This window comes from Narcine bancroftii, chromosome 3 (genome assembly GCF_036971445.1).
Source record: "Narcine bancroftii isolate sNarBan1 chromosome 3, sNarBan1.hap1, whole genome shotgun sequence".
Lineage (NCBI taxonomy): Eukaryota > Metazoa > Chordata > Chondrichthyes > Torpediniformes > Narcinidae > Narcine > Narcine bancroftii.
Window position 1 is genome coordinate 302,760,067 of NC_091471.1, and position 20,058 is coordinate 302,780,124.

The 20,058-nt window shown below is 40.4% G+C and overlaps 1 protein-coding gene across 1 annotated transcript in view; it reads left to right on the top strand.

The window, feature by feature from the left end:
* Positions 1–4,199, top strand: part of LOC138759009 (alpha/beta hydrolase domain-containing protein 17B-like) — a 77,693-nt gene extending 73,494 nt beyond the window's left edge. Inside the window, exon 4 of the mRNA XM_069928770.1 lies at positions 1,383–4,199. Within this exon, the coding sequence (XP_069784871.1) occupies positions 1,383–1,611 (229 nt within the window). The 3' untranslated portion in view covers positions 1,612–4,199. The remainder of the gene's footprint in view (positions 1–1,382) is intronic.
* The last annotated feature ends 15,859 nt before the right edge of the window (positions 4,200–20,058 follow it).

Sequence of the window (20,058 nt, forward strand, 5' to 3'; positions counted from 1 at the left end):
CGGGGGAGGAGAGGGACGGCAGTGTGACTCGGGTGAGCGGGTGGAGAGAGACGTCAGCGCGACTCGGGTGGGCGGGGGGGAGAAACGGCAGGGCAAGTCAGGTGGACTGGGGGGGAGAAATGGCACAACTTGGATGGGCGAGGGGGAGAGAGACACCAGCGCAACTGGAAGGGGGTGGATATGACAGTACAATTCAGGTGGGCTTAAATCTGGGGCAGCAGGCTTTTGTTCTAAAATCTGGAAATTCCAAAATTCGGGACACTGTCCCCCAAGGGTTCCGGATAAAGGATTATGTACCTGTAATGGATCCTGGATGCGACAAGTCCTGGTGAAAAGGAAATAAATGTGTTTGTCTGCTTGCAGTCCCATTCCTTATTCCTGACTAAATTGAGATTTCTGCTGATAGGATGCTCACCATCAGGTCTGAACTGATTAGAACAGAAGCAACGAGTGGAGTGGGCCTGTGTGGTATTTGTCCCAATGTGACGGGAAACACTGCTGGTCCCTTTTGAGGAACATTTAATCAATACTCTGCTCCTTTTGAATTACTGTGTATATTTTATAAATAAAAGCTCTCTACTCTTTTATGTAATTTGTACTTGTAAAAGCACTGCTCATGTTTACCCTTTTTGCTAATTATTTTCCACAGTCAGGAAGGGTTGGAGTGGGTGGTTGCAAGTTATGGTTGGCCTGCATTACTACAAATCTAAGAGTTGTTAATTGAAGATTTGTGGAAGAAAGAACATGTTCTCATGGTTAGCACTTATCCCAGGATTAAGCATAGACATGGCTTGATATGTTTTCTGGAAATAAATTGCTGTATCCCTGCTTGCCTCCCAGATTGATTCAGGATGTCAGCCATGTCAGACAGACACACCTAACCAGAAGAGAGACAAAACATTTTTTATCTTTCCTGCTGTTTTCACTGTTCCAGTGCAGGGTATTGGGGGCATGGCTAATCTGCACCATCTGATGAAATCAGAGTAGACTCCAAGATAAGTTGGGAAGTGGAATGTCTACATTTTTCCATGTACATGCTCCAACCAAGCTTTAAAATTGAGCCACTTTAGTTATTTTCACCTTCTTACTAAGCTGTTTGTCTTTTGCATCTATGGTGGGCCAGAGCCCACTGAACTTTGGAGGTATTGGGTGCAGAAATCAACCAGTAAATCAGCTTTTGATGTCAAGCTGTCTAAAGAACGATGCTCATCCTTTTAAGGAAGCAAAAGTGGATCAATGGGACCTGGTAAAAGCCAATACTTCAAAAGACAAGAAAAAAAGTTGGCTGTGTTCCAGCCACCAGTTCCATAATTTTTCAAACTGAAACAAGTAAAATGTCTCCTCTTTTCATGCTATGACTTTTGACGTCTTGTGTTTTACAGCATTGATAAAATTTCCAAGATCTCATCTCCTGTTTTGATCATCCACGGCACTGAAGATGAGGTGATCGACTTCTCCCATGGCCTGGCGCTGTATGAGCGATGCATGAAGGCAGTGGAGCCACTGTGGGTGGAAGGGGCTGGTCACAATGACATTGAACTATACAGCCAATACCTGGAACGCCTCCGAAGGTTTATCTCATATGAACTGGTCAATGGGCAACGGAATTGAATGTAACCAAGAACCAAGAACATTTTGGAAAGTCTATTTTTTCAGGAGAACTTTGGATAGTATCAGAAACACAAACCCAACCATGATTTTTTTTTTAATTCACATTGGGTGCTAGTGCAGGTAAAGCATAGAAAACAAATGTGATGCAACAATTAGTTGAGAATTTTGCAAATTACTTACAACCATAGTAAAATGTTACTTTTCTATTTGTAAGAATTGGGGATGAAGCAAGAGTAAAGATGAATTTGTCCCTTTTAAGATGAAGCCATTTAGTGCAATCTGGTAATTTTGGCGAAGGAGACCAATGGTTTTTTTGAACAGTTTTGTCTCTTCATATTACAGCACATTATTATTGGGTCACTTTTAAGGTAGGAATAATCTTTTAAGGTGGCTAGAATAATGGGTTGTTTTCTCAAAACATTTAGCCAAACAGATCAAGTTAATGGCATTGCAAGGTTCTGCTCTTTGGAGGCAAGTCCACTCTACTGTTCTCTCATCCCTTTAATATCGCGAATGTTTATCTGTCATATTGCTATCAGCTTGTGATGCATCATAGTTTCTCCATATTCCTATGTAAACTGCCATCTCTTAATTCCATGAAACATTCTAAGGAGTAGGGAGGATTTTGGAACTTACTGGCAGGATACATAAGGTTGTTTTGGTAGCATGAGTTAGAAATGGTACAGCAAAGCATCATAGAATAAGAGTAGTATTGGAGAAAGACCTGATTGCCAATACCTTGGTAGCTCCATTAAAATTGAAGTGACCTCCATTTCACACTGCAAGTGGTATGGATTCAGAAATCTAACTTTTAATTAAAGTTCTCTTGATGGTTTGGTGGGTAAATGTACTGCACAGTTTCAAACTGTGCCGTACAGACCAGGAGGTTCCTGAGTCTGACCATGTGCTGAGTTCGCTGATCTCAGTAGAAAAAATGTTTTTTTTTAAATCAGATATCTCATTCTCTGGGGACAAGTTTTAAAAAAAAAAGGGGAAGAAATTAGATATACTCCTGATTGCTTTCCAGTGACTTTTGCTAGATATTGTGCAAATCTGTGGATGTGAGGTGAGGACAGGATCAAGCATGGCTCTGATTTCCAACCCACCTTTTCCTCTCATTTAACACCCCCCCCCCCCCCCGCCCCAATATACTCAGCACTTGCATTCGTCGATTAGATGAGGTGAGAGCAGCCATTGCATGTGGAACATGTGACCCAGCATGAGTCGGGTGCTTTCAGGAAAGGACAAAAGCTGAAGAAACAACAGTCCATCTCGTATTTGTTAACACTCAGCAAAATCAAATCCAATGAGCTATCTTGCAAAATTGCCTGGATGATAGACATGACTGTGATATAATGGAAAGTGTGATTATCTATAAGTGTACAGTAAATCAGATTTAAATCTACACTACTGTTTGTTCACATTTATATTGAATGGACTCTTTTGAGTAATCTTTGAAATCTGCAAACACTAAAACCTGGAACTGATATTCCACTAATCTTATGAATATCAGCAAATAGTCGAGCTGAAACTGGGGCAGCAGGGTCTTCACCCAGAACTGTGTGAAGCTGAGCACAGCTAGATTTAGAGAATCCTATCTGAACCCGATTCCCAGCCAGTGCTGTGATGGCATTTGTGGCTTTTAATTCATTGGGTTTCCAAAGAGTAAAATCAACCAGGTTTCCTCCTGATTACTATTCAATGATTTCCAGGAATGCCTGAGTGGCTGACTTTTAATCAGCCTCACTTGTGATACCTGCAGATACCTATAGTTTAGCTTACCATTTGGGCCTGAGTGGCTGACTTTTAATCAGCCTCACTTGTGATACCTGCAGATACCTATAGTTTGGTGTAGCTTACCATCTGGGCTTGCTAAAATACCAGTGTGGTGCTTATGAAACAAAGTTCAATGCTTGCTCAACAGGGGAAAGGTGAACAATTGATGGGAGAGAGAGAAAAAGTATCACATTTAAGAATGTGACAACATAGAAACCAGTATGTTTGACACAACCAAATAAGCACCTAAAACAATAGAGTATTGTTTATGTACTATTTGGTTTGTTTTAAATAGATTGAAATCTCTGTTTAAAATTGTAAACAGATCTTCAACAGACAAATTATATGTACAGGCTACTTTCTCGGCTGAAGTAATTAAATCAACGGGTGTGGGCAGGATACCAGATTAATTTCTTGCATATGGGATAAGGTGATACTCTTCGCAATCCTAGGGCTTATACTTGAACCACCTTCATGTTATGAACATTATGGATATAAATGTCGATCTGCCCAGTGTCAGAAGATAGAAATGTTTTCAATAGAACATTGGTTCCAAGGTAACAATGTATTTTTACCTGTAATTCTTATTGCTCATCTCAATCTTGATATTAAATGGAGTTACAAGGTGATGGAGAAAAAGGGTGTCAACCCTGATGCCTTACTCCCAGTTGAGAACTGGTGCTGTATGTAACAAAGTTCAGAATGTGCAGATGCTTACCTAAGAGAGGTACAGTAGGTGTTGAAAGTGTATCCTTGACATAATGCTTTTTTTTAATGTTCAAAACAAAATAAACATGGCGATAATACTGCAACCATGAAAGATAGTCATATGGAAGCCAGACATGGAGTGAATGTATATGTTTATTATCTATTTTGGTCACCACATGTTCTTTTCCCTTTGAGGCTGTCACTGGCAACCTGGCCACCTGGATTATTCTCTATTTTGAAGCGTTCATTGTTCGCAAAGTCAAAAACAAAAATCTTAATTGAATCTTGTATTAAATGTATCTAAGTAAAAATGTAAAAACTAATTTTGACAAGGTTATTTAACATTGAGATTTCTAAAAACATTGTACATGATAGGAAAGATTTATGCTGATTTTTTGTGATCAGCAACCCAAAATCCACAAAATAATCCCAAAAATTATCAAGAAGAAAAATCCTCATTGGCCAGTGTTATTGGGTTAGTTGGAAGATCAAATAGGAGATAAATCTTTGGCTTGGCTTCGCGGACGAAGATTTATGGAGGGTTAATGTTCACGTCAGCTGCAGGCTCGTTTGTGGCTGACAAGTCCGATGCGGGACAGGCAGACACGGTTGCAGCGGTTGCAAGGGAAAATTGGTGGGTTGGGGTTGGGTGTTGGGTTTTTCTTCCTTTGCCTTTTGTCAGTGAGGAGGGCTCTGCGGTCTTCTTCAAAAGAGGTTGCTGCCCGCCGAACTGTGAGGCGCCAAGATGCACGGTTTGAGGCGATATCAGCCCACTGGCGGTGGTCAATGTGGCAGGCACCAAGAGATTTCTTTCGGCAGTCCTTGTGCCTCTTCTTTGGTGCACCTCTGTCACGGTGGCCAGTGGAGAGCTCGCCATATAACACGATCTTGGGAAGGCGATGGTCCTCCATTCTGGAGACGTGACCTACCCAGCGCAGTTGGATCTTCAACAGCGTGGATTCGATGCTCTCGGCCTCTGCCATCTCAAGTACTTTGATGTTGGAGATGAAGTCGCTCCAATGAATGTTGAGGATGGAGCGGAGACAACGCTGGTGGAAGCGTTCTAGGAGCCCTAGGTGATGCCGGTAGAGGACCCATGATTCGAAGCCGAACAGGAGTGTGGGTACGACAACAGCTCTGTATACGCTTATCTTTGTGAGGTTTTTCAGTTGGTTGTTTTTTCCAGACTCTTTTGTGTAGGCTTCCAAAGGCGCTATTTGCCTTGGCGAGTCTGTTGTCTATCTCGTTGTCGATCCTTGCATCCAATGAAATGGTGCAGCCGAGGTAGACCGTTTTGAGTTTTGGGTGCCCGATGGAAATGTGGGGGGGGCTGGTAGTCATGGTGGGGAGCTGGCTGATGGAGGACCTCAGTTTTCATTTGCATAGATATCGAAGAGCTATCACATGAAGCAAATGGCTCGCTACGTACTCTGCTTTGTCATGTGGTGGCACTTGTATTGAATTTAACTCGCCATCCTCTAAGCAAAAATGTACCAGGAGAGCCCAGGCATCTTTTGGCAAGTGATCGAGTGCCCTGTAAGTTGCATTCATGATATTGAACAATGAATGTGCTTATTAGGGATACAAGTTTTCTGAGGCCAAATGTACTTTAGTTTGTGAATAGCCACTCAGTAAAAAAAAGCCTTGAAACTCATGGTTGGAAAATGCAAGTGATGTTGAGCATATCAAAATGATCATCGCGGTACCAGTTCCTCTGTCAGTCAAATTGCCTATTGCTCATGGAAATAACGAGTAAGTAGATGTAACTGGGAGTTTTTATATCTAGCTTGGATACATAAGAACATATTATTTTGGATGATTAAAAAAACTGATCAATTGCTACAAAGAGATACAGCCAACTGATATTGAAAACCTGCATTTCCTGACCAGAGATCACTGTGATGTGTCTTGTGTGTCCAGATTTTAGAGGAAGGCGGCATTGTCGAGCAATTACATTGTTTATAGGAGCCAAGTTGCAAATAATGTTTCTTGCAAGTTCCTGTTATCTGCAGTCAACCAAGTTATTAGGAAATGGTGACTGAAGTTAAAGGTTCTTGTCCTTATTCCGTTAGCTTATGGCTATGAAATGACCATTCACTTACGACCACAAAGAAACCATCCCATATGCAATTCTGAAGATGGAAGTTGACTTTATTCAAGATTCTTTTATTGTCACGTAATATTACATTTGTTTTATTACAAGAAATTTTATTTAGTTTGCTGTTAGTCAGAGTTTCACCATTAGCAGAAATTGCCCAGCGCCTCTTACAGTCAGAGAAAGAGAAGCAAAAGAGATCCTTCAGAGTCACTAAGTAGCTGTGGATTCGCCTCCAGAGCTTCTGCAGCCCAACCCATTGGCAACCTGAGCTCCAGAATCAAACTTCCATCATAATCCGGAACCCTGAGGCTCCTCGGGAATGTCTCCTGACTTTGATACCCTCTCTCATCCCAGTTCCAATACCTGATGCCCCTTCAGCCAGTCTGGAGCTAATCTCCAGCAGTGCACAGCCTGTAGTGAGTCCTTGGACTGCAAGGTAGTATACATGGGAAAGGAATTTTGATACCAAGTTGTACAGAATGAATCAAACGGATCAGGTGTTTTCTAGATAATGACCTGTGATTGATTAGGCAGTATGGTTCACTCAGAGAATTTATAAAAGCCTATCACTACAATGTACAGACTTTTCCTCCAGTCTGTTTTGGTCCTAGCTGACCCAACAATAGGAAACTTCACTTGTTCCAAAACATAATAGAGTAAATGCAATCAGGCTTTTTCCACTAATGTTAGGTGTTACAAAGCAGAGGGCATGGGTTAAGGGTGAAAGGGCAGGTTTTGAGGGAACTTCTTTACACACAGTGGTGGGAGTATGGAACGAGGAGAATTTCTTCACACACAGTGGTGGGAGTATGGAACGAGGAGAATTTCTTCACACACAGTGGTGGGAGTATGGAACGAGGAGAATTTCTTCACACACAGTGGTGGGAGTATGGAACGAGGAGAATTTCTTCACACACAGTGGTGGGAGTATGGAACGAGGAGAATTTCTTCACACACAGTGGTGGGAGTATGGAACGAGGAGAATTTCTTCACACACAGTGGTGGGAGTATGGAACGAGGAGAATTTCTTCACACACAGTGGTGGGAGTATGGAACGAGGAGAATTTCTTCACACACAGTGGTGGGAGTATGGAACGAGGAGAATTTCTTCACACACAGTGGTGGGAGTATGGAACGAGGAGAATTTCTTCACACACAGTGGTGGGAGTATGGAACGAGGAGAATTTCTTCACACACAGTGGTGGGAGTATGGAACGAGGAGAATTTCTTCACACACAGTGGTGGGAGTATGGAAGAAGCTGCCAAATGAAGTGGCTCTATTTTAACATTTAAGAAACATTTGGATGTACATGAATGGGAGGAGTATGGACTCATACAGATCAGTATGACTAGACAGAATAATAGTTTGGCACAGGCTTGAAGGATCTGATTTCTATCCTACTTTGTGCATGTCACTGCTTCTCTCATTTCATTCCTTTCTCCAGACCAGAAAAGAAACAGTCCCGAACGGAAACTCAGTCAACAACCTATAATTTCCTTTGGATTCTGAGACGGGTGAATCAAAACTTAGAGCATGATTATGCATGAATAAGAATTATGTAAAAACAAGGCTTCTCCAGCAAGTTAAAAAAGTGTACTTCATATAGTAAAGCTAAAGATACATACCAATGTCTCGGAACCTCTGGCATCTGCCTACATTTTGCTCACACCTTGATGAAGGGCTCAAGCCTGAAATGTTGGTTATGTATCTTAATCTTTGCTGTGTAGACTATACATTGTTTGACCTACTGAGTTTCTCCAGCGTTGTGTTTTTACTTCAATCAGTGTCTGCAGACTCTCGTGTTTTACTCCTGAAACCACATTTACCTCATTACATGTATAGTGTCTGTACAAGTTGACAAGCTACGTCGACCTAACTGATTAATAGTACTATCACGAGGAAGGGCTTTGTCAAATAAAAGACACGAGTTAGGTTTTAGAGACTGACCAATTACAATGAAAACATTTGATGAACATCTGGTATTTTTGTACGTGATAGCCTCTCTCAATGAATGAAGGCTTTCTAATATGTCGTGTGGTTAACATTAAATACTAAAGTATACAGCCATGCTGTAACAATCAGCTATGTACGAGGAAAGAAAATAAGTTACCAATCATGATGGAAAATTTGTGAACAAAATTCTGAGACAATATAAATGATCATTCAAAAGTGTGTTAATCAAAGTATTTAAATGTTTCAAATTAAATTTTAGACATCCAGCATGGTAACAGAGCCTACCAGCCCATGAACCCGTGCCTCCCAAATATCCCAATTAACCTACAACCCCAGTACTTTTTTGAAGGGAGGGAATAAATTTGAGCACCTGGAGGAAACCCATGCCGTCACTGGGAGAATGTACAAAATCCTTAGCAGACAACGCTAAATTCGAACTCTGATCACTTGTGTTTAACAGCATTACACTAACCATTATGCTGTCTGCCCTCAAGAGATGTAAGCATGAATTTCTTAAGGGAAAGTCATGCCTGATTAATTTGGGATTTTCAAGGCAATAATCAGGCTGAGAGAAGAGTGTTGTGCATTAGGTGTACTTTGCAGGGATTTCAGCCCAACCTTTGGTAATGTCCCCCATGACACCCTGGTAAAAACCCAATATGTCCAAGAATCAAAGTTGGCTTGGAAGCGGGAGCTGATTTATGCTAGGTGTCTGCATGGCGGTGGGCTCTGCGGTGCTTTTTCTGGTGTATGCTAGTCTTTACACAATGCTGAAGCTGCATTTAAGACGAGAGGTTTTCTGGACATTTGATGAGCTTTTCTGCTCTTACACATGTCACAACAAGAACTTGTATCAGAATAGAAACAAGATCATTTAGGTTTAGACATGTGTGCTCTATCACTTTAAATTGTAATAAACAATGTCGACCACATAATGACCTATTAACCAACTTAAGGATTGTATCCCAATTCACATCTGATGTGGTCAAATTTAAATCCTGTTCCCAAACATTTTTAATTGTAAATTACTAATAAAGTCTGATTTAAACATAACAATTTCTCATAAATAATATATTAAATCTTTGCAGGGAAGTGTTAGTAGCTGGAAGAAAAATGACAATTCATTCCCAGAAAAGGTGAGGTAATTGCAGGAGCAAGTAGAATAAGTGGTGGGTTAACAGGAAATGCAAGGCCCATGGAAGAACATCTGGCTAATTACACTGGCAACAATTTTTTTTCAAAATGTTTGCTTCCTGAAAAAAATTTGGGGATGATGATAGACAACTTCAAGCTGAACACAAAGATCATTCTGATTTGCTGTATCATGATGGAAGTTGGAGAAACATTAAATGAACTTTATTGAATTTGGCATTGAGCAAATACAAATGTAACAGAATGTATTGCAGCTGGTCAACATTGAGACATTTCTGCTATATTGAATCTTTCTGAAATGTAATTCTCTTAATATGCTATTGCCTGAAGAACACGTGGATAAACATGCATTCAATATCTTAATGTAATGCACAGCATCTGCACATGTGAGCTGCTTTTATAGCCTATCTGCATCTATCCTGACTCAGCATGCCCAGGCCTAAGACAACATTTGCATAGCATCTGCACTGAGTGCATGCCTAGGCCTGCTTGGACTTGCCAAACCTGCTGCTTTGTGGGCAACAAATTGGTAGACTTAAAATACGACCTGAAGTCACGAAATAGGTTATATCCTTCTTTGAAATACTTATTTCCTTTTAAAATAGTTGTATTGATTTTTAATAGTACTTGTACAGAAAATATAATTCAATTAAATATGAATAATTATACAAAATTAATGAAATATTCAGTATAACAAAAGCATTTAAGTTGTAAATCATATCCATTATATATATATATATATATATATATATATATATAAAAGGAAAATAGAAATAAACTAAAAAAGGAAAAAGAAATAGTTAAAAAACGAAAAGGAGAAAAGCTCAAACCCCTGCCTAACAGCATTTCCAGATTCTGTATGTGATTAATATTAAAAGAAAAACAAAGGTAGAAAAAAAAGTGGGAAAAAAAAACATGGAAAAGATACAAGTCAGACAATTTAATTACATTGAGTTAAATTATAAAGTAGTCATAAATGACCCCCATAACATCTGAAATCTTGTATCTGAATTATTAATTAAACAAATCTTTTCTATATTCATACAGGTCATGATGCCACGTATCCATTGATCATGAGTGGCCGGGGCAGCATCCTTCCATTTAAATAAAATTGCACACCTCGCCAAAAGAGAGAGCGTGAAATCTGAACCAGAGACAGAGAAGAAACATTCCTACCCATTGTGCTGAAGAGGGCCACCAATGGAATCAGTATTAAATACATGTTAAAATAGTTTGACAAAGTGTGGGAAACCCCTCTCCAGTATTCAGAACATATAAATTCATGATGCTTTCTGCTCTTACACCTGTCACAAGAACTTGTATCAGAATAGAAACAAGATCATTTAGGTTTAGACATGTGTGCTCTATCACTTTAAATTGTAATAAACAATGTCGAGCACTATTAAACCAATTTAAGAATTGTATCCCAATTCACATCTGATGTTGTCAAATTTAAACCATTTTAAGAATTGTATCCCAATTCACATCTGATGTTGTCAAATTTAAATCCTGTTCCCAAACATTTTTAATTGTAAATTACTAATGAAGTGTCTGATTTAAACTTAACAATTTCTCATAAATAATAGATATTAAATCTTTACAGGAAAATGTTAAACTAAAAATACTCATCTACAAAATTTGATTCAAACACTCTTGGAAAATCAGATAGCTGTGATTTAAGAAAATGCTGGACTTGTAAATATCAAAACAAATGAGATTTGGGCATCTTAAATTTAACAGAAAGAAAATAGGTTGTATCTTTTTAAAAAGGTACATGATAGGAAAGATTTATGGTGATTTTTTTTGTGATCACCAGCCCAAAATCCACAAAATAGTCCCAAAAATGATCAAGAAGAAAAATCCTCATTGGCCAGTGTTACTGGATTAGTTGGAAGATCAAATAGGAGATAAATATATATACTTAATGAAGAAATAGATAATGCACCAGTGTGCTTGACAGTAGTAGATAGAATCTTGTTTTAGCAAATAGAACATGGACCCATACACACAAAATCAGGCCATCTGTTGAGTTAAAATGCTGGACACCCAGTTTGACCATTGTCATACTTAAAAGTTGCTACTTTGATTTTACCATATTTTCTGTGAATGTTTAACTCCAGAGTTGTGCTGGAGCATGCTGACTTTTATACTGTACCTGGAGAACCAAAATAACCTAAACTTGTTTCCAGCCATGTGCATGAGTATTCCCAGAGAAGCGAAAACTTAGAGCTGATGTTTCATCTCAAAGTGTCGAATCCTGCACATTTTAGATCTCTCTCTGAGACCTTCTCAGGCTTCTACTGTAAGTATGGAAAGAATAACCCAACTGTAAGATTCTTTTGCTCCATTTGTCTTTTCCATTTGAAAACCTTGCACTTCGATTTTGATGTCTCGGTGACGTATTGTAAAGTCTCCTCGGTAGGATGGCTTCTGATATTCTGCTCCCTATCAGATTGAGTCTAAACAGATGATCTTAATGCTGTGCAAGAACCTCGTGCATTAGGTGTGGCATTTTGGTGGCTGACTATGGAACATGGGTGTCTGCTTCAGAAGTGAAATGGTGATTATTTTTTGTGCTGGGGGGATGGGGGTGGAGATCAGTGCCTAAACTTGCACTCCAGACAATCTCTTAGCAGCAGGGTTGGTGAAGTAATCTACTGGCAACTAACTTTAAGGATGGCATGGCTGCCAGATTCCAATTCATAAGTGGTGGTTGTGTTTTCTGCTCTTCTGAGCTCTCCTCAGAGTTAACTTCATATGCATGTTAAGCAAGACATTGCTCATTAGGACATTGTGATATTTACAGTGCCCTCATAATGTTCGGGGCAAAGACACTTTTATTCCCCTGTGCGCCACAGTTTTTAATTTGTAATTAATTAAGTCACATGCGATTAAAGTGTGCATTTCAGATTTTTTTTTAAGACATACAAGATGGTAATAGACCGTTTCAGCCCATGAGTCCCTGCCGCCAAACTTGCATCCAATTAACCTACACTCCCAGTGCATTTTGAATGGTGGGAGGAAACCAGAGCCCCTGGGGAAAACCCACACGGACATGAGGAGAATGTTCAAACTTCTTACAGCCAGTGCGGGATTCAAACCCCTGTCCTGATTGCTGATGCCATAAAGGCATCACTCTAACAACTAGACTGACCATGCTGGTCCAAAAATGTATCTTTTATGAAAAGGTATTTGTATATATTTTGGTTTGGTCATGTAGAAATTACACTTTTTATGCATAGTCCCCTCATTTCAGGGCACCATAATATTTGGGACATAGCAATGTTCCATATATTAAAGTAGTCATGTCTAATACACTTTGTTGCATATCCCTTGCATGCAATAACTGCTTGAAGACTGTGTTCATAGATATCACCAGGTGGTGAGTATCTTTGATGATGTCCAGCCAGGCTTCAACTGCAGCCATTTTCCGCTCCTGCTTGTTTCGGGGGTTTGTCCCCTGAAGTTTTCTCTTCAGCATATGGAAGGCATGCTCAATTGGATTTACTGACTGACTTGGCCATTCAAGAATTTTCCAGTCTTTAGCTTTGGAAAACTCTTTTGCTTCAGCAATATGTTTACGATCATTGTCTTGCTGTAGGCTGAAGTGCTGTCCAATGTTTGGCAGAATTTCCTTCAACTTGAGCCGATAAAATGTTCTATGCACCTCAGAATTAATTTTGCTACTGACATCAGCAACATCATCAATAAAGATAAGTGCACCAGAACCTGTATCAGCCATACGTGCCCAGGCCATTACACTTCACAAATGAGGTGGTATGCTTTGGATCCTGGGCAGTTCCTTTATGCCTCCATACTTTGCTCTTACCATCACTCGGATACAGATTAATCTGGTCTCATCTGTCTACAAGACCTTTTCCAGAATTCTGCAGGCTCTTTTAAATACTTGGTAAACTATAATCTGGCCATTTTGTTCTGTGGCTAACTAGTGGTTTACATCTTCTCTGTATTTCTGTTCATGAAGTCTTCTGTGCTCAGTAGTCATTGACACATCACACCTGCCTTCTAAAGAGTGGTCCTGATCTGTCGGACAGGCGTTTAGGGATTTTTCTTCAGTGGTGGTTGTTCCAAAATCAGCAGTGGAGGGCTTCCTTGGCCTACCAGTCCCTTTGCGATTAATGAGCTCACCAGTACACTTTTTCTTCTTAAAGATGTTACAAACAGTTGATTTTTGGTAATCCTGTTTGGCTGATGTATCTTACTGATATATTCTTGTTTTTCTTTGACTTTCATTGGGCACAACTCTAGTCCTCAGGTAGACAAATGGTAACTACAGACTCCAAAGGTGATCTTCGAACCAAGCCTAGCTCTCTTATACCTGCACCAATGAAGCAATTCAAAATACCTGAATAATCACAAACACCTGTGAAACCAAACATTCCAAATGGTGCCAGGAAATGGGGAAATATGAATGAAAAATTCTGTAATTTCTAGATGGTCAAACCAAAATATATCAAATAACCTTGAAGAAAATCTGGAATTTGCACTTTAATCACATGTGAATTCTTTGATTACAAATTTAAAACTGTAAATTACAGGGTCAAAAAAGTATCTGTCTCAAACTTTATGGAGGGCACATTTTCAAAAGAGAGACAAGTTCACACATGTCACATCTCTGCTCACGATGTGCTTACATTTTACTTTGTTACTTGGGTTTATATTTGGTTCCTTTAAGCGTCTGACCCTATAGATTTTTAGGTTTTTTTATGTTTGTTTAAATAATCCTTGTGATATTAGGTAATGGGAGGGAAGGGAGAGGGGTGGAAGGGCTCTGAATGAAATGTATCATGTTGAGAAAGATTGTACAGTTGTTCTGGATTTGTGCAAGTCTTAGAAAATCAAAACTAAAATATTCAAAAAGAAATTGATGTGCTTACATACAGCCAGGCACTTTTCTCTTAATTCCAAAGAGAAATCTACCATCTAGTATCTCTGATTTTTTTTTAAATGTCAGCAAGATCATTCAGGAATCCGATGGCTGCAGTCGATGTAGATCAGAATGAAACTCAAAAGTCTGCAGATGCTACGACTGTAGTAAAAACACAAGAATGCTGGAGGATCTCAACAGGTCTTGCAGCGTCCATACGATGTAAAGAGATATAATAAGCATTTCAAGCCTGACCCCCCCCCCCACCCTTTCGAGGTATGTAGTAATCTGTGGAATCAAGAGGAGGCATTGCTTTGAGCACACTTGGCAAATTTTATGTGGCCTGCCTCAGAGATCTCTCTCTCCATGAGGAGAATGATTATCTCTTCCAGCCACATGTTGATCTGTGTTCAAGAGGGCCCCCTTCCCATTGAAGCTTGCAATAGAAATTGAGAAAGGTAAAAATGTTTTTGAAGCTGAAGTTTATAATATTTCAGTGCAATTGAATATGATCTACTTAGCATTCCACTGGAGCTCCCCAAAATGTGTCCATTTAACATTTTGTGCTCATTCATTCTTCAGATTGTTTGAAATTATTTTTATAAAGATCCACAACCAGACATACTAGGCTGGGAGGATTATTCCAGTCTTCCGAATTAAATCATCTCCTGTTCTCAAACGTGTGAACTTGTGTTTTCCCCAATTAAAATGAGTTTTCTTTTCATCCCTCATTCAATTTTTGAAGTCTTATAATTGCAAGACTCCAATAATTTTCCATCAAATTGGATTTGCTTTCTACAACACCTGTTTCAGGCCATTCACTGTGCACAGCTGCAGTTTATCTTGGCGCCAAGTAGAGTTCAGTGATAGAACTTAAATGTATAATATGTTGTTTTTATTATTTCCAAAAACTTAACAACTACAAATCTGGACTTGCAGCTGTTGCTTTGAAGGAAGAAAAAAGTAGGGATTAATAGTGCTTTTTTTTTAATTACAGCGATAGGGTTGTGAACAGGGGGTTATGGTGTCGCTCTTTATTTTGACTCGGCAGCATCAATCTGAGGTATTCTGACCAGCAGACTGGAGAACGCTGTTTCATCAGGTAATAATTATACAATTGGATGATAAATAAACTTGAACTTGATGAGGGCAGAGCTGTGGATGTTTTATTCAGCAAGACATTTAATAAGGTGCTGCACTGAAAGGTTACATTGCATGGGATATAACGAGAACAAATTGGATAGAAATTTGCTTTATGGAAAAAACTTTGGAAAGAATTGGATAGATACAATTTTTAGAGGGGTATAGGCCGGTGCAGGCAGCTGGGACATTTCAACCATGTGGGCAAGTTGGGCTGAAGGGACTTTTCATTCTGTATCCCAGATGCTTCTAAATGTTTTAATAGGCTTAAAGAACCAATTTGACCCAAACGCTCAGATCCTGACAGACTGTATACAACGGCCTGAATATTCTTGTATAGAAATACATTACATCACTTTATATGTGGTGCCTGCCATATTGACCACCGCCAGTGGGCTGATATCGCCTCCAACCGTATATCTTGGCGCCTCACAGTTCGGCGGGCAGCAACCTCCTTTGAAGAAGACCGCAGAGCCCACCTCACTGACAAAAGACAAAGGAGGAAAAACCCAACACCCAACCCCAACCAACCAATTTTCCCCTGCAACCGCTGCAACCATGCCTGCCTGTCCCGCATCGGACTTGTCAGTCACCAACGAGGCTGCAGCAGACGTGGACATTACCCCTCCATAAATCTTTTTCCGCGAACCCAAGCCAAAGAAGAAAGACATCTCTTTAATATCCCAAAGCACTTCAAATGTAATAAATTTTGGAGGTGGTTCTCCTGAAACAGGGAGAAGATCTTTATGGAGCTTGCAGTCCTTAATCCTACAATGTAAACAATTGTTCGGTGACAGAAACAATAAAGTTTATCCATATTTTATTAAATATTAACTATGCTTTTGCATGAGAAAGCAATTTAAAAACTGCATACAGCTTTAGTTTTAAAATAAACTTTAATCATCTTTCTTTTTTTTAACTAATTTTCAAGTTTTTTCACTACTCTTAAAAATCTAGGTAAATTTTTTATCATGATCTGGACACTTGCTTGTGACAGGAGAGTTGAGTTCCTGCTAAGATAATTTTCAATGAAAATTGCATGTTTAAACTGCAACATCTGTCTAGTCTGCTGCAGAGTTGAGAGTCTTACAGCGTGGAAGCAGGCCTAATACAGGGTTTGGACTAAGTACGCCGACTTGCATCTTTTGCCCACATAGATGCTACTTGAGCTGTTAAACTCCTCCTGCAACTTTCCTTGTTTTGGTTTCCAGTATCTGCAGTCTTTTTTGTCTTCTCTGGACACTGGTAAGGCCTTAAACTCAAGAATTAGTTCAAGAAAGGAAGTTAGTTCAGAAGGTGAAGACACTAGGTATCCATGGAGAGGTTGTAAATTGGATTTGAAATTGGCTTTGTGGGAGAAAACAGAGAGTGGTACCAAATGGTTGCTTCTCAGACTGGAGGCCTGTGATGAGCGGTGTGCCTCAGGGATCTAGTTGGAACCATTGTTGTTTTTTGTATCTGTTGATGATCTGGAAGATAATGTGGTAAATTGGATCAACAAGTTTGCTGATAACTCCAAGATTGGAGGCGATGTGAACAGCGAGGAAGATTTTTAAAGCTTGCAGGGCAATCTGGACCAACTAGGAGAATGGGCCAAAAAGAGGCAGATGGAGTTTAATGCAGTGTGAGGTGATGCATTTTGGAAGGGTAAACCAAGGTAGGACTTACACAGTAAATGGTAGGGCACTGAGGAGTGCGGAGGAGCAGAGAGATCAGGGAATTCAGATACGCAATTTCCTGAAGATAGTGTTGCATTTAGACAGGATTGTAAAGAAAGCTTTTGGTATCTTTATAAATCAAAGTATTGAGTATAGGAGTTGGAATATGATGTTGATGTTGTACAAGTCATTAGTGAGGCTAAATTTGGAATATTGTGTGCAGTTCTGGTCATCAGACTACAGGAAGGATATCAGTAAGATTGAAAGGGTGCAGAGAAGATTTACTCGGATGTTGCCAGGTCTTCAGCAGTTGAGTTACAGGGAAAGATTAAAGGTTAGGCCTTTATTCATTAGAGCGAAGAACAATGAGGGGAGATTTGATAGAGGAATAGACAGAGTGGATGCGAGTAAGCTTTTTCCTGCTTAGATTAGGAGAGATAAATACAAGAGGTCACAGTTTTAAGCTGAAAGGGCAAAGGTTTATGGGGAACATTAGGGGAAAGTTCTTCACTCAGAGAGTGGAGGGAGTGTGGAATGAGCTGCCATCTGATGTGGTGAATGTGGGCTTGATCTCAAGTTTTAAGAATAAATTGCATTAATATGTGGATGGGAGAAGTCTGGAGGGTTTTGAAATGGGAGCAGGTCAATGGACTAGCGGAATGATGGTCAGCATAGACTAGAAGGGACAAACGGCCTCTTCTCTGCTGTAGCATTCCATGGTTCTAATGAAATGAGCTCATCGTTCTCCTGCTGAACTTCCTCAAGTACGAGAGGTCCTGGTCCATTTGCAATGCCAGTTTACTAGCCTACAGACAGAGACAAATTTATACCACTATTTCAACATTAACGGTGCCACTTTGCAAGAGTTTGATCTGTGTCATGGGATGGTCAACTTAAGAGCATGGAAAATTGTGTTCACTTTCTTCCAGCAATAAACCCAAGAAACAAGCATTTGAGGGTGTAATGCAGTCATTTGGTTATGAAGGAACTGTAAATTATATCGCACTTCAGGATCATGATCTTGAACCAAAGTTATCCAACTACATATTTTCAGGAACCAAATATTTCAAAGATAGAAAAGTACAGCATAGGAACAGGTTCTTCAGCCACAGTTCCCTGGTTATCGTAAAACTGCGGCCTGCTCCTGATACACATCCCTCTGTTCCCTGCATATTCATGTATCTATAGGCCCCTTTATGCCAGGCCTCTGCCTGGAGGCCGGCTACAAGTGCGGAGGGAAAATATAAAACTTATCTTTCATGGAGCAGTCCTCAAAGGCTGCTCCTGTGTAGCATTCATGTTGAGCGACACTTTGTAGTGCCCTCTGGATCCGATGGAGGTGGTGCGACAGGTGCCATAGCACCGCCTGTCATAAATATGTGGCAGAGCAATGGTGTCTTCCCTTCCATAATCCCCCACGCAGCTGGAACTTCTCTGTGTTTCCCAGAACAGTTTCAGCTGCATGGGGGATTATGGAGGGAAGACGGCCATTGCTTTGCTGTGTTTTGAGCTGCGTTGCGGCCCGGTGAGGCTTTCACAGCCTGTACTGGCCGTCCCTGTCTTGACAGCCCCAGCCGGTCATCCCTGCCCTGACGGCTCCAGCCGACCCACCCCTGCCTTGAGGGGGTGACTGGAGAGATGGGTCGCGGGCTGATGGCATCAGACTGGCCCTAACCAGCCACTTGTAATGGCTATACATTCATGTGGGTTGGATTCAATGCCTTGGAGCCGGCTACAACGCATTCAAGAAGGTAAGTCTCCTGACGTAAAGGTGGAGAACCTCCCCCTTTACAATTGGGCTTTTCTTTGCATGAAAGGGCCTTATCTGGAAGCCTCTTAAACACTAACTAGTATTGTATCTGCTTCCACCACTACTTCCTGTTCCAGTCACCCACCGCTCTTTGTGTAACAGAAAAATATCTTGTACATCTCCTTAAACTTCACCCCCACCTCCCTCCACAACTCACCTTAAATGCACATCCTCCAGTCGTGACATTTTTACCCTTGGAATAAGATTCTGACTGTCTGCACTAGCCATTCTCAAACTTTCTTTTTGGTATGGCCCCCACCCCTCCCCCTCCAATCCCCCAGGACTCTAGTCAGTGTTCACTGGACCCTTCCCCGTTAAACAGTCCAGTTTTGGCTTCTTCCATAATTCGCTCTAACCGATGACATTTAAAAAAATTTTTTTAAATTTATGTTATGTGAGGTGAAAAGAAAAGAAGGATTTTACGTAAATGTGCTGTGGCCCCCAGGAAGTTTCCATCGAGCCCCCATTGAGCATAACTGGTTTACCCTAGGAATGCCCCTTGTAATTTTAAGAACTTCTATCAGGTCATTTCTCAGTCTCTGACTCCAGAAAAAATATAACCAGAGTTTCTCCAACCTTTCCTTACAGCTTATATCCTCTAATCAGGCAGATCTTGGTAAATCTCTTCTGCACCCTTTCCAACACCTCCACATCGTTCTTGTTATGGGGGAATGGCCAGATTGGCACACAATGCTCCAAGTGCAGTCTAAACAAAGTTTTATACAGCTGCAAAAACACAGAAAGGAGGTAAAGATACACTTTCAACGTTTTGGGCCTCAAAGGAAGGGTTCGGCTCTGAAATGTCGGTAAAATATCTTTACTTCTGTGGGGGCTGCTGAGTTCCTCCTGCATCTGTGGACTTTCATGCATCCCCATGCCCCGCCATGCTGTAACATAGCTGCAACAAATGAAGAGATGGAGGAGTGATGGAGAGAACCTGGTCTGTGAAACTTCGCAATGATACAATTGGATCATGAACATGGAGAAAATCAAGGGAATTAACACAGGGAAGCCACCCAGTGGATCTAGTAGTAGTCTCAAAGTTGCAGATTTATTTGTTATAATTTAGTAGTCTCAAAGTTACAGATTTATTTGTTATAATTTTGCTCACAGCAATTATGTCTTCACTTTGAAGATTGCATTTTTAAACTCTTACTTAAAAAAGAGGGCAGAGACTGTAACTACACACCCGTCGGATTAGCAACTAGCAAACGATGGTTCCCTTGCACTTGTTTAATGGTGTTCTTCTTTATACCCTGCATT